The sequence below is a fragment of the Cricetulus griseus genome, chromosome 2, assembly GCF_003668045.3.
Source record: "Cricetulus griseus strain 17A/GY chromosome 2, alternate assembly CriGri-PICRH-1.0, whole genome shotgun sequence".
In the NCBI taxonomy this organism is placed as follows: Eukaryota; Metazoa; Chordata; class Mammalia; order Rodentia; family Cricetidae; genus Cricetulus; species Cricetulus griseus.
Genome location: NC_048595.1, coordinates 35,857,393 through 35,872,550, shown reverse-complemented (window position 1 = coordinate 35,872,550; position 15,158 = coordinate 35,857,393). Strand labels below are relative to the sequence as shown.

Sequence of the window (15,158 nt, the reverse complement as noted above, 5' to 3'; positions counted from 1 at the left end):
GGATTCAGAGATCCTCCTGCCTCTGCCCCCTGTTCCACAACTCCTGGCAAAGAGCTCACTTCATTTAAACTGAGGAGGACCTGAGTGGTTCCCAGGCTGTCTCCAGCATCAGGGGATCTACGGCCCCCTTCTGGCCTCCGTGAGCACTGCACTTACAAGCACAACCCTACAGTTTAAAAATAAAATACATTTAAAAATAAAATCTTTAAAAATTGCTCGGAAGTCACTAATGAGACGCATTATGGTGATCCACACTGAAAAGGAACTGGGCGTTTTGAGTCCTTCTCTCAAAATAGGCAGGAGTCTGTCAAACAGAGGCCCAGGAAATGATCCAATAAAACGGGTAGAGAAGCAACACCGTGCACTTGTTTTTCCTCAACGCCGAGATCGATGACTGGCCTGGGACACCTCAAGAACAGAAAATGTGCATGGAACGGACTAGGGGAGCCCACTAGCCCAAGGCATGAGGGAGGCTTGCAGCAGCAGCAGCAGCAGCAGCAGCAGCAGCGACAGATTGGTTACCGGTGTCTACAGTGCCTGCGGCTGTGCCGAGCATGCGCAGTAGACGGTCCCCCTCACAGGCGTAGAGGCTGCGCTTTCAGCTGTCGCAGCCGCCAGTCACTACAAGCTGTCCCCGCCCCCTGGCTGCCCGCCGCGGCTGCGCGCTCAGAGCCTCTGAGGGCGCCGGCGGGAAGGGACGCGGCGGGTAAGCAGGGCGTGCGTCCGGTGTTTCTCACAGGGTTGGGAGCTTCCTTGTGTCTGGCTCACCGGACCGGGAAGATGCGAGTGACTGGTGCTTTGGACCGCACTTCTCCTCGGCTTTCCTCCTGCCATCTCCAGAGGCCCTCCGACCGTCCAAGTGTTGTCGCCGTCGCGCAGCTTCCTCCCATCTCCAGCGCGGCGGCCTCTGCTCTTCCCCACCCCCACCTGTGAAGCCCAAAGCCGGCTGCTGTCCCTGATTTCTGCCTGCTTTGTGGTCTAAAATGCCTTACCTGCTTGCGTTGTCAGTAGCACAGAGTTGATTTTCTGCCTTCAGTGTCGGTCAGTTTAGGAAGAACTCTAGCCACAGCCTCCAACTCAAGCACAAAGAGTCTAAGTTGTTTTGATGCTCAACTGGACTTTTGGCCACCTTATGCAATCAACTTTCAGATGCTTTTGAGAGGAAAATCGAGGCCACCAAAACATAGGTCCTCTTTAATTCCTCAGATCGTGTCCATCGTTAGACTCAGCAATGGGATAGACTCAGCGTTTACTGGGAGCAAACATTTCGGCTTTCCACTGCCAGAGTGAATATTCAGTTAACTGTTTTTTGTAATAGGCATTTTGACTTAGTGGCTGTGCTTTGTTACCTTGAGTAAGAGACAAATGTAGGAAACCTGGCATCACACCTCAGGGGTTCAAAATCTACTACCAGGGAGAATACAAAACACAAAACTGACAGCCATGCCATGTTTAGTAACATCTACAGGTTGAATTTCTACATGAGGGAAATAGACTTGTTTGTAAGATGTTGGCATCCTGTTCATGCTGAAGTGAAATTTTAGTGGCCCCCTTCAAGCCTCTCAGTTTCTAGATAGTCATGATTATCAGTTTCATTGTAATTAAGACAAGGTGTCACTATGTAGTTTTGGCTGGCCTGGAACTAAGAGATTTGCCTGCCTCTTCACTGCCACACCCAACGCCAGCCTGTTTTTACTGATAATTTTGACTGAAAGCTATATACCGAACAATTTTTTTTTATTTTGTGTTCATTTGTGTTTTGCCAATATGTATGTCTGTGTCAGAAGTCCTAGAACTGAAACAGTTGTGAGCTGCCACGTGGATGCTGGGAATTGAACTGGGGTCCTCTGGAAGGGAAGCCAGTGCTCTCAATCGATGACCCATCTCTCCAGCCCCATGAACTAATCTTTAAAAGATGTCATCTTACAACAGTTCTGGCAATTTTATTACTAGTTTCCCTTCATACCTAAATTACAAGACCTTAATCATCTTAAAATTTCCTCTACTTTATCTGCCTATCCTATAAGAATACATGTTTTCTTTATTCAGTAACTTGAGTTTATCCCTTTGATTCTCATTGCAATCTGTCACATTGCTTATCTCCAATTTTGTTTGTGACATAAGAAATGCTAAAAAGATTGGAGTTTTGTTCTCTCCTATTTCATGCCTACTTGAAGAGCCCGGGAGTTCTGAAATGACTATTGACATTTTTTTGTTAAACCCATAAAGATTTAGGTTGAAGTTTCTGTACTTGGGTTCCATTCTCCACAACCCGGTTTGATAATTGCTATGCAATATGATATGGTGGGAACAACCCTAGGCTTAGAATAAATAAATATTAGACTGTCAATATAGTGCTGGGGGGATTCTGATTGTTTCCTTTTCTGTGACCTCAGAGATCATTTTTTTCTTCTCATCTTTTAGTTATAAAAATTGCAATTGAGGATGAGGCATGGTGGCATAGAACTTTAATCCCAGCACTCAGGAGACAGAAGCAGATGGATCTTTTTTAGTTTAAGGGCAGTCTGGTCTACATAGTGAGTTCCAGTCTGGCCAAGGCTATATGGTGAGACCCTGTATTAAAAAACAAAAACAAGAAAAAAAGGTACGGTTTGGCATAATTTGTGAAGAAGCTAACAATTGAGCACATGCCTGCAATCCTGGTACTATGGTGTCAGAGGATAGCAGAGTCATTATACGTTTGAGACCCTTGTCTCAAAACAAACACCTAAGCTTTTTATTATTTCTTATGTCACAACATTTGAAATGCTGATAAATGTTGCAGACTGATCCTATGTTAACAGAAGCTATTTCCTGCTACAAAAGGACTATTTTTTAAAGAACTTTGTGTATGTGTGTGAGCCAGGATTAAGATGGAAGAGGTATCTAACAAGGTTTAACATAGGTAAGATTAGGATGGCCACAAGTCTAAAGGAGAGAGAAACAGAAATGGTTGTCTGGAAAAGCTGTATTTGAACAGAGTCTTGGGTTATGACAAAAATCCACAAAGGCTTTGTATGTTAAGGGAAGCATACAGATTGAAAGATTTTAAGCAGACATTTGGGCTGGTCACAGTTGATTTTTAGAAGTTCGTCCTGCCAGCCAAGCAGTGGTGGCGCACTCCTTTAATCCCAGCACTCTCGAGCCAGAGGCAGGGGAATCTCTGTGAGTTTGAGGCCAACCTGGTCTACAGAGTGAGTTCCAGAACAGCCAGGGCTACACACAGAAATCCTGTCTCAAAAACAAAAAACAAACAAAAAGTTCATCCTGTTTAAGATTTCTACTTCTCCGCTGTAGCAATCCAACTTCTGCCTTCGCACCTTTATCTCTTTACCCAAGGAGGGGTTTATGACCATTCTTCATACCTTACTGTTCTTTATCATTTAGTGCCCGATTTAGTGCTTATTTCTTCTGTGAAGCATCCTTTGGTGTACACATTCCACTACCAGGAAGTGTATTACAAGTCATACCATACAGTTTAGCCCTTATTTGTTTGGTATGTTTTATGATCCTAAATAAATGATAGAGAATGTTTCATCTGTATGTGAATAGAAAATATACTAACAAAAAGATATGTTGTTTGATCTTACAGATAATGGGCAACAGTCTCTTTGGCTAAACTGTGATCATCATGTCTAAGGAAGAGTGTGCCAAGGCTGGTGATAGTTCATTTTCCTCTGATAAGCATGCTGAGCTCATCTTGGCCCAAATCAACAGAATGAGAAATGGACAGCATTTCTGTGATGTACAGCTACAAGTTGGGAAGGAAACCTTTCAAGTTCATCGGCTGGTTCTAGCTGCCAGTAGTCCATACTTCGCAGCATTGTTCGCTGGAGGAATGAAAGAGTCTTCAAAAGATGTTGTACAGATTCTAGGAATTGAAGCTGGAATTTTTCAGTTACTTCTAGATTTCATTTACACAGGTATATCCATGTATTAGTTTTCTGTTGCTGTGATAAAATATCATGACCAAAGTAACTTACATAAGTTTATTTGTAAAGGTGTATTTATTCTTATTTTATATGAATCAATGTTTTGCCTGTATGTGTAGAAGTGTTTCACTTGTTTGTAACACCCATAAAGACCAGAAGAAGGCATTGAATCTCCTAGAATTGGAATTATAGATAGTTACGAGCCACCATATATATGTGCTGGGGACGGAAGCCATGTCTTCGGGAAATGCAGCAAGTACTTTTAACTTCCGAGTCATCTCTCCAGCCCTTAATTTAATTTTACAGTTAGAAAAAAAAAAAAAAAAACAGAAACAAGTACTTTATTTGTTCTAGTTTTGACAATCTACTAGTTCCCCTTAAGAAGTTATGCAGAGGGATCTAGTCAGATGGCTCAGTGGGTAGAGGTACTTACTACTGAGCCTCATGACCTGAGTTTAATCCCTGGAATCCGTGTGGTGGAAGAAGAGAACTGACTCCAGGAAGTTGTTCTCTGACCTTCATTCGTGGTGTGGTGATTTGCATGTACACACAGGTTGAGGTGGGGGAAAATATTTACATGACCCAATAAAGTATTTTGCTTTTTAAATACTTGCTGTTTGAGGCTGGAGAAATGGCCCCATGGTTAACAGCACTTACTGTTCTTTCAGAGGATCCAGGGGTGGTTCCCAGCAACTATATAACCCCTCAAAACCAACTGTAGTTCTAGTTCCAGAGGATCCAATGACCTCTTCTGACCTCCACTTGTATGTCCATGGTGTAATAGATACATTCACACACACACATACATAAAATAAATATTTTTAACTTTAAGAAAATACAAAATGATTTGTTTTCTTGTATTTTTTCTTGGAAATTTTCAGAAAGCAATGATAAAATTTCTTCTGCAGCCTATATATATATATATATATATATATATATATATATATATATCCCATTGCTGGATCCTATGATCTTATACTTTTAAACCTAAATTTGTATTCAAAATACTCTTCCTGTAACTTTAATTCTTTTAGTTATTAACTCAAATAATTTTTTGAACATCTAGTTTGATTAGATCATTGGGAATAGAGAAGGCAAGCCATGCATACATATATATGTGTGTGTATATACATATATAATTCTCTTCACCCAAGAATTGGTTTCTCTGTAACAGCCTGGCTGTCCTGGAACTTGATTTGTAGACCAGACTGGCCTCGAACTCAGAGATCAGCCTGCCTCTGCCTCCTAAGTGCTGGGATTAAAGGCATGTGCCACTATGTCCATGTCAAATTTTATAAATAGAACCAAGAAAAATAAATCTGGGACAAATAATTTGATGCAGTGGTTGTTATAAAAGGCTGGAGGTGGCCAGATATGGTGGTACACACCTTTAATCCCAGCACTCAGGAAGCAGAGGCAGGAGAATCTCTCTGAGTTCAAGGGCAGCCTGGTCTACATAACAAGTTCCAGGTCAGCCAGGACTACAGTAAAACCCTATCTAAAGAAATAAAATAAAATAAAAAATTTAAAAACATTGGAGGTATAGCTTAGTGATAAAGTGCTTATCTATTATGTGCAAGGCTCTAGGTTGTCCACAAACTCTTTTTTTGCTGGGGGGGGGGTGCAGGGTTGAGACAGGGTTTCTCTGTGGCTTTTGAGGCTGTCCTGGAACTAGCTCTTGTAGACCAGGCTGGCCTGAAACTCACAGAGATCTACCTTAAAAGGGATAAAAGCTGGAGAGATGGCTCACTAGTTAAGAGCACTGGCTACTCATCCAGAGGACCCAGGTTCAATTCCCAGCATCTACATGCCAGATCCCAGCTACCTGTGACTCCCCATTCTAGGAGATCCAACACCTTCACACAGACATACATGCAGGCAAAACACGTGCATATGAAATCAAATAAATACAAATTTTAAAAAAGCACAGGACTGGATGGCAAGTTTATTAGGTAAGAGAATTATAGTGTTTCTACTACCTTAAATATAATTACCTATTTGATGTCCTCCAAAGTTATTACATAAAGTATGAAAGTGAAGCTGAGTATGACTTCACATAATTACAATCCCAGTTGGGAAGTAGAAGGAGAAGAATTAGGAACTGAAGGTCATCCTCAGCTACACAGTGAGTCTGAGACCCTGTCTTAGAAAAGAAAATGAACATGGAGTCTTTGGGGGAAGAAATCCAAATATTTAGTGAAAATGTTTAGTAGTCTCTCATGTGTTATAGATCCTTGATTAGGACTCATTAAAAACTAACACAGTATGACATTTTATTATAAATGAATATAGTAAATATTTCTTTCTCTCCCCTCCCCAGTACCTCAGTAGGTTTGTTAATTGCATATAATCTATGTTAAAAGTATGAATTTTACCTGGATGTAGTGTGCACTCCTTTAATCCCAGCACCCTGAATGCAGAGACAAGAAGACTGGGAGTTGGAAGCCAACTTGCTCCATATAGTGAGACTTTGTCTCAACAAGCAAGTAAAGTGTTGGCTTTAATGTACGCCTCTAATCTGCAACTTACTAAGTCAAACAGTTTTTTCAAAACTTTTTTTTTTCTCTTCAAGACAGGATTTCTCTGTGTAGCTTTGGAGCCTGTCCCGGAACTCACTCTGTAGACCAGGCTGGCCTCAAACTCACAGAGATCCGCCTGCCTCTGTCTTCCCAGTGCTTGGGATGAAAGGCGTGCACCACCACTGCCTGGCTTCAAAACATTTTTAAAGAGTTACTCATTTTTATGTTCTGTGTAAGAGTTTTTACCTGCATGAATATATGTGCATCACATATGTGCAATGCCTGCGATGGCCAGAGAGGGCTTTTGATTCCTATGGGAACTGAAGTTATAGGCCACTATGAGTTGTCCTGTAGGTGATAGGAACTGAATCCTGGGTCATCTACACGAGCCACAAATGCTGTTACTGCTTAGTCATCTTTCCAGCCTTTCTGTTATATAATTTGGAGAAGAGTTATTTAAACTCCCTAATTCTGTTTACTTACTACAATAATAAGAAAATTTATATCTACTAGCCAGGATTATAGTGAATGTTAAATGAGTGTAAAGCAATTAAAACTGTGACTGATTTATTATAGTTGTTCCATAAATGTTGTTGGGTGTTTTGTTTTGTTTCTTTTTCCGAGTCAGGGTTTCTTTGTGTAGCTTTGGAGTCTATCCTGGAACTAGCTTTGTAGGCCACGCTGGCCTTGAACTCACAGAGAGTTTCTTGTCTCTGCCTCCCAAGAGCTGGTAGATTATAGACATGCACCTCCGTACTGGGCCTAGTTGTTCCATGAATGTTAAATATCATTGTCATTTAAATGTTTTTCATATGTCCTGTTTACTTAGTTTCTACTGTGCAAAAATTAAACTATCATTGGAGGCAAGTAAAATATTAAGCCAAATGTTTGTTCTGATTTATTGACTAGTTTATCTTCCTATTTCCTTAGGACTAGTGAACATAGCTGTGAATAATGTTCAGGAGTTGATTGTTGCAGCAGACATGCTACAGTTGACTGAAGTTGTTAATCTTTGCTGTGAATTTCTGAAAGGACAAATTGATCCACAGAACTGCATTGGACTCTTTCAGTTCTCTGAGCAAATTGCCTGCCATGATCTTTTGGAATTTACAGAAAACTATATTCATGTCCATTTCTTGGAGGTTCATAGTGGAGAAGAGTTCCTGGCACTTACAAAAGATCAGCTGATCAAAATTTTACGAAGTGAGGAGCTTAGCATTGAAGATGAGTACCAAGTCTTCTTAGCTGCAATGCAGTGGATTCTGAAAGACCTGGGAAAGAGAAGAAAGCATGTGGTAGAAGTGTTAGATCCAATTCGATTTCCTCTATTACCATCTCAGAGGCTTTTAAAGTACATAGAAGGTAACTTTTGTACTATGTATATCGGTTAGTTGATCTCTGAAATTTTTTAATTGTGTGTGTGTGTGTCTGTAGAAGTGCATGCACTTAAAGGCCAGAGGTTGACCTCAGGTGTCTTCCTCAGTTGTTCTTTTTTTTTTTTTTTTTTGGTTTTTCTCTGTGGCATTGGAGCCTATCTTGGAACTAGCTCTTGTAGACCAGGCTGGCCTTGAACTCACAGAGATCGCCTGCCTCTGCCTCCCGAGTGCTGGGATTAAAGGCATGCATCACCAAAGCCTGGCTTGACCCTGAATAGTTTTAAGTATCATTTGAGAGTCATCTTTTTTCAAACTGGTGTGTGTGTGTGTGTGTGTTGCCTATGTCTGTGCCTTTGGAAGCCAGAAAAACATACCTGATCTCCTGGAACAGGGGTTACAGACAGTTGTGAACTGCCATGTGGGTGCTGGAAATCAAATCTAGTTCCTTTGGAAGAACAGCCAGTGCTCCTAACCCCTGTTCCATCCCTCCACTCCACCCTCCTTTTGAGATAAGGTCGTAAGTAGCCCAGGCTGGCCTTAATCTCATTATGTAATCAAGGATGACCTGGAATTTCTGATCCTCCTGTCTCTATCTCCCAAGTGCTAGGATTATAGGTGGGCACTGCCATCAACAGTTTAGAAACAAAGTATTTTGATGACATGAGGAGCATTTCCTAAAAATCCTTTGGGTATGGTTGGGTAGGTTGCTTCTGCTCAACATACTTAGATGAGGTGGTGTACTTGAGATGAAAGTCAACCAGTGTTCTATTAGTCAACCTGTATATTTTGTCTTCTCTGAAAGAGCAGTGTTTTCCGATTTTCATAAAGAACTAGTAAGGGACATAGAGATCTGCCCCCTCTGCCTCCCAAGTGCTGGGATTAAAGGAGTCCACCACCACACCCAGCTAATCAATGGATAATTTGGAGGAAGAATGAATAATCAAAGAGCAAAGCAGAGGAAGATGAGAAATAAAATAATCAACACAGATCTTGGTTGGGGTAGAGCTCAGTGGAGGCTTTGCTCAGCACAGATGTGGTACTAGGTTTGATCCGAAGTAAGGATATGAGCCCTAGTAAGGCTTTATTCCACAACCCTCATGTTTCAAACTAGAAAGACAGTGAGAATAAGACATGTCTTACTCAAATTTTAAACTGCAGAATACAAAGTAATTGTACTAAGATAAAAAGAGTGAGAGGGAGAATTAGCTCTTTGTCAGAGCATGGTTTGAATAAGGAGGCCATGTAAACAAGATACAAAAATAATAGCATCTATTGAAGTAGATCCCAGGGAAAAGAAGAGAAAGAAATTGAAGAATTCAGCCTGGGTGGGTGGGGAGTTGGGGTGGGGTTGGAGGGGTGCAGATTAGGCATAAGCAGAAACACTTTCATCTTGAAATTCAGACAATAGTTACTTGAAAACATAAATTTTATGAAACAGGAGTATAGGAGATGCAGTGCTAAGGAAACAAAGTGAGAATTGGAACACCAATTTTGTAGACAGGCATACATACATGGTGCACAGACATGCATGCAGACAAAACATCCATACTCATAAGTAAAATTAATTATAAAAATTTAAAAGATTTTCGTTTCTTTGTGTTATCATTTTTGAAGGTTTATAATATAAATGTATTTTATTTTTGTTATTAGAGTTTATGAAAAAAGCTTGTGACTTTTTTTGTTTTTTTTTTTTTTCGAGACAGGGTTTCTCTGTGTAGCTTTGGAGTCTCTACTGGAACTCACGCTGTAGACCAGGTTGACCTCAAACTCACAGAGATTCGCCTGCCTTTGCCTCCCAAGTGCTGGGATTGAAGGATTTATTTTATCTTAAATAATGTCTATGTGTGCAGGTATGTGCATGTGAGTTTGGATGCCTTCAGGGTCTGAGTGCCCATGGATGTGGATCTCTTTGAGCTGAAATTATAAAGTGGCAACCAAACTACAAGAGCAGTACACTCCCTTAGCCCTCTCTCCAACATCAGTGAGGAGGGTATTTTCCCTGTTCTTTTTAGTTGATGTTTTTTGTTCTTTGTTTTTTTGTTTGTTTGTTTGTTTGTTTGAGATTGGGTCTCACTGTTTAGAACAGGCTGGCCTGGAACTTGAAGAGATCCACTCAGTGCTGGGATTAACAGTTTGTCCTGACTTTGACTGACCAGGAAATGTGTCTTTTCAGTAATATCTAAAAGTCTTTTAAAACATTGTTTTTTTAAATACTGTGTAGGAGTATCTGATTTTAATCTTCGAGTTGCATTGCAAACACTTTTGAAAGAATATTGTGAGGTCAGCAAGTCTCCCAAAGAGAACAAGTTTTGTAGTTTTCTGCAGACATCCAAAGTTCGACCTCGGAAGAAAGCAAGAAAATACCTGTATGCAGTAGGTAAGAAACTCTGAAATTATTTTCAGGATAAGAACTTTTTAACAGTTTGCTGTTATTACTATGTAGGTCTTACTAATATGCAAATCTATCAAAGCATATTTAATTTCATATTTAGGCTTAAAACCAGTAAATTGAATTTGCATAATTTAAAACTTAATAGCTTCTCATTCAACATTTCATTCAATGTTCTAAATCTTTGGTCTCTACCTAATTACCATCAAATGACTGATTTATTTACTTATTTATTGTGTGTATGCACATACGTGGATCATAGTATGTGAGTGGATATGAAAGGATAATTCATGGGAATTAATTTTCTCCTCCCACTTTGTAGGGATTAAACTCAGGTCATCAGGCTGGACACCAGTTGCCTTTACCTGCTGAGCTATTTCACCAAAACAAGAAACATTTTTGTAAAAGTTAAAATTTGCCAGGCATAATGTTTCATGCCTACAAGTCTGGAATTCCTAGGCTGAGGCAGGAATGCTGTGAATTCAAAGCCAGCTTGGGTTACATAATGGTTTCTGGGTCAACCTAGGCTACAGTATGACACTATCTTTAAAAAAAGAACAAACCTAAATAAATAAATTGATTAAAGATCTAAAATTCAAGTGAAAAGAAAGGGAAATAGATCTAAAAAATTTGAACTGTTCATAGTGTTTTAGGTAGCATGATCCTTAAAAATATCAGAGGACTCTCTTTCTGCCATCTTGGCTTCTCTGGAAGCATGCTGGGAAAAGAAGTTCCAAAAGCAATATGTCGGGAAGACTGTGGTGCAAGGCCATTTTTGCTGGGTATCAGCAAGGTCTCCAGTACTAAAGAGAGTACACAACTCTTCTTAAAACTGAAAGTGTTTGTCCCTGGCAACAGAAAAGAGCCCAAAGGAATTCTTGGGAGAATCTGATCCAGTCAGGCATGTGTCTGGGCCAGAGTTCTAGGGCTACAAACCCAGAGTCCTTCTAGGGTTCACAGGATGTGCATTGGGTTATATGGTCATCTGTGAGCCAGTTGGTGGCTAAGATGAAATAACCCCCCCCCACCCCGAGTTCTGGAACTAAAGGCATGCGCCATTCCACTTGGCTTATATTTTATTTTATTTTATTTTATTTTATTTTATTTTTTGAGACAGGGTTTCTCTGTGGCTTTGGAGGCTGTCCTGGAACTTGCTCTTATAGACCAGGCTGGTTTCAAACTCACAGTGATCTGTCTGCCTCTGCCTCCCAAGTGCTGAGATTAAAGGCGTGCGCCACCATCTCCCGACTCTTATTTTTTATTTTTAATTATGTGTCTATATGTGTGTATCTCTGTGTGGAAATGTGCATATGTGAGTATAGGTGCCTGCAAACTCCAAAAGAGAGTATCAGATCCCTGGAATTACAGGTGTTTCCTAGTCCTTTGCAATAACATGCACACAACCACTGAGCAATCTCACCATCTCCTCAATGCACTGATTTTTAAAAACAGTTATTCATTTATTTTTATTTTATGTGCATTGGTGTTTTGCCTGCATGTGTGTCTGTGTGAGGGTTCAGGTCCCTGCAACTGGAGTTACAAACAGCTATGAGCTGCCATATGGATGCTGGGAATTGAACCGAGGTCCACTGGAAGAACAGCTAATGCGCTTAACCACCGAGCCATCTCTCTAGCCCCATTAGTGCACTATTTTTAATTGAGACATAAAAAGTGATAATGAAACTCTATAAAGAATATTGCTTAGTTTTATATTTTATATAGTCTTCTATTATAACTGAGAGATGTGGTAAAATATTGAGGCTAACCTCATTGCATGTAATCCATAATTTTCCAGGGCTTGGCATAATCGAGAGTTACATATTTTATATACTATTTTTATAGAGGTGACAGGAACTGAGATATCTGAATGTTTGATATAGGGCCCCAATATTTTCTTTATTACTGCCATTTTTATATTTATCAATAAGTGGTTTGCCATATATTTTTCCCTTCTCTGTTTAGGTGGATATACACGCTTGCAGGGGGGCCGTTGGAGTGATAGCAGAGCCCTCAGCTGTGTAGAACGTTTTGATACCTTTAGCCAGTACTGGACCACTGTATCTTCGCTTCATCAGGCTCGATGTGGTCTTGGAGTAGCAGTTTTGGGAGGGATGGTCTATGCCATTGGAGGTAACAATAAAAATATTTCATTTCTCTCCTTAATCTACTTGGCTACATTGTATATTTCACGTACTTTGGTCTTCATCCTCTTTCGTTTCCTCCCCTCTCTGTGAGGTGTTTTCAAGGAAAAATTATTTACTCATAAAATATAGTAACTATCACTTTGAACTGGCTTGTATGCCAATATATACTTCATATTTAACATTCTACACCAAAATCTGTGTTTTCCTGCCATGACTTTCCATATACTGGACAGTGATGATGATTTGCCTGGTGGGTAAGAACAAAGCTTTTAACATGCTTTTTTGTTCCTTCAGTACTGAGTAATTGATCCTAGGGCCTCATGTATGTAAGGCAACCACTACCACTGAGCTAAAGCACCCCCCCTCAAAGCTTCAGTCATTCCATGTTGTCTTTCTTTCATGAATATAGCCAGTTCATCTGTATTTATGTAGATATATCTTCTTCAACATTATAATACCCAAATCTTATGTTTCTGTTATTATATCTAAAGTTTACTCTTACATTATGAATCTAATCATGTTATTGTCCTATTCTCTTTTTTGTTGTTGTTTGTTTGTGAGACAGGGTTTCTCTGTGTATCCCCAGCTGTCTTCGGACTCACTCTGTAGACCAGGCTGGTCTCAGAGATCCACCAGCATCCACCTTCCAAGTGCTGGGATTAAAGGCATGCGTTGCCACCCGCCACCACCACCACCAGGCTTCTTTTTCTTTTTCTTTTTTTATGACTTTATTTTTTATTTATCATGTATACAATGTTCTGCCTGCATGTCTGCCTTCAGGTGGGTAGAGGGCATCAGATCTCAATATAGATGTTTGTGAGGCACCATGTGGTTGCTGGGAATTGAACTCAGGGCCTCAGGGAGATCGGTCAGTGTTCTTAACCCCTGAGCCATCTCTCCAGCCCCCCCTTATTTTTTTAATAAGTTCATTTATTTTGAGAAACTCTTATTCAAAACTCATGTCTTATATACCTTTTTTTAAAATAAAGTTTTGTTATTACATTTATGTATGTAATAAACCTGGAATTGAGATTTTATGGATAATAGGCAATAAGAAATGGCTTTCTTTTTTTTCCTCCCACATATATAACCAGTTATCACAGCTAGCATAAAAGGCTTATTCGCCATTGTTCTGTAGTAACTTTGACATATCCTGGAATGTCATGTTTTTTAGTTTTTTTATCTGTCACTATCTTAATTACTTTGACTCTATTAAATAATCTTAGTTTAGGGCCAGCAAGATGACTCAGGAGATAAGGGTGGTTACCACATGACCTAAGAACCTGAGTTCCCAGTGTGCTGGCTAGTGCAACTTGACACAAGATAAGATCATTGGGAAAGAAAGTATCTTAATTGAGAAAATACCTCCACTGTATTGGCTTGCAGGGAAGCTTGTGGGGCATTTTCCTAATTGGTGGTTGATGTGGGAGGGCCAATCACACTGTGGGTGGTGCCACCCCTGGCAGGTGATCCTGGGTGCTTAAGGAAAGCAGGCTGAGCATGCCATGAGTATTAAGCCAATAAGCAGCATTCCCCTATGGCTTATGCATCAGCTCCTGCCCTGACTTCCTCAATGATGGACTAGAAACTGTGAGATTAACTAAATAAACCCTTTCCTCTCCAAGTTGCTTATGGTCATGGTGTTTTATCCTAGCAATAAAAACCCTAACTGAAGCCAGGCATTGATGGTGCACAGCTATAGTCCCAGCACTCGGGAAGCAGAGGCAGGCGGATCTCTGTGAGGTTGAGACCAGCCTGGTCTACAAGAGCAAGTTCTAGGACAGCCTCCAAAGACACAGAGAAACCTTCTATCTCGAAGAACCAAAAAAAAACAAAAAACAAAAAACAAAAAAAACCCTAACTGGGCAGGCAGTGGTGGCACACGCCTTTAGTCCTAGCACTGGGGTAAAGTGGAAAATTACCAACATGGAGCCAAGTAGAGATATAAGGGTATTGAATAGGGAAAAGCGACCCAGGCACCCGGCACAGCAGCAGTCTGTACAGCAAGCCAAAAAGGAAATCCGGAAGTGAAACCCAGCCACCTGAAACTCTCACCATACATCACCCTGACCACGCCCTTGAAGGCATGGTCAGACACACCTGTAGCCAGCCCCTAACTAGGCATGGCTATAGCTTCCCCTACAATTCCCCTTTTAGTTTAAAAGAGGATTAAGACTTAACAATGTAAAGTTTCCAAAATTAACAATCATAAAGGTGAAATATAAGAAGACATAACAATCTGCTTATGTCACATCCTAACTATCTATTTTAACTAAACCCTAAAGTCATCTGAAAGAGGTGTCCAAACCTGAACACCTCCGTCCAATCCCAACCATAAACAATAGGAAGCTATTCCTAACTAGGTATATACACTATCCTAACTGACAACAATGAGGAAAGAGGGCATAGCATCCTCCAAGTTACTTCCTGCTGAAATGGGACGACGATAGCCTTGTGGGGGTCCTGTAGGAAGAAAATGTTAGTACAATGAAAGTCTTGAATGGATTGTATCGAGTCCATGTTAGATGGGATTCGCTTGATTGAAGATCTCCCTTGAAATCTTCAACTTGATTGAAGTCAGTACCCGAAGTTCTAGCGGGAGTGTCAGTTGAAATGGAGCAAGTTGGATCCAGTGCAGTCAAGGAGGTGTGGCCCATTTTCTTTCCAGGGTGTCCAGGGATTGCTGTCAGGCAGGTCTTCATTGGCTGTGTGGGACTCAAACATAAACAGTTAGCAGAGAAATGTTTGCATGTGTATGTACACATGCTGGGGAATGCAACCATGGGAGCATAACAATT

General features: G+C 40.5%; 1 protein-coding gene across 1 annotated transcript in view; it reads left to right on the top strand.

Annotated features, from left to right (window-relative positions):
- The first annotated feature begins 663 nt into the window (after positions 1–663).
- Ipp (intracisternal A particle-promoted polypeptide) overlaps positions 664–15,158 on the top strand; it is a 31,410-nt gene continuing 16,915 nt past the window's right edge. The window contains exons 1-5 of the mRNA XM_027402551.2: positions 664–706; positions 3,593–3,923; positions 7,382–7,813; positions 10,049–10,204; positions 12,179–12,346. Coding sequence (XP_027258352.1) covers positions 3,632–3,923; positions 7,382–7,813; positions 10,049–10,204; positions 12,179–12,346 — 1,048 coding nt within the window. The 5' untranslated portion in view covers positions 664–706; positions 3,593–3,631. The remainder of the gene's footprint in view (positions 707–3,592; positions 3,924–7,381; positions 7,814–10,048; positions 10,205–12,178; positions 12,347–15,158) is intronic.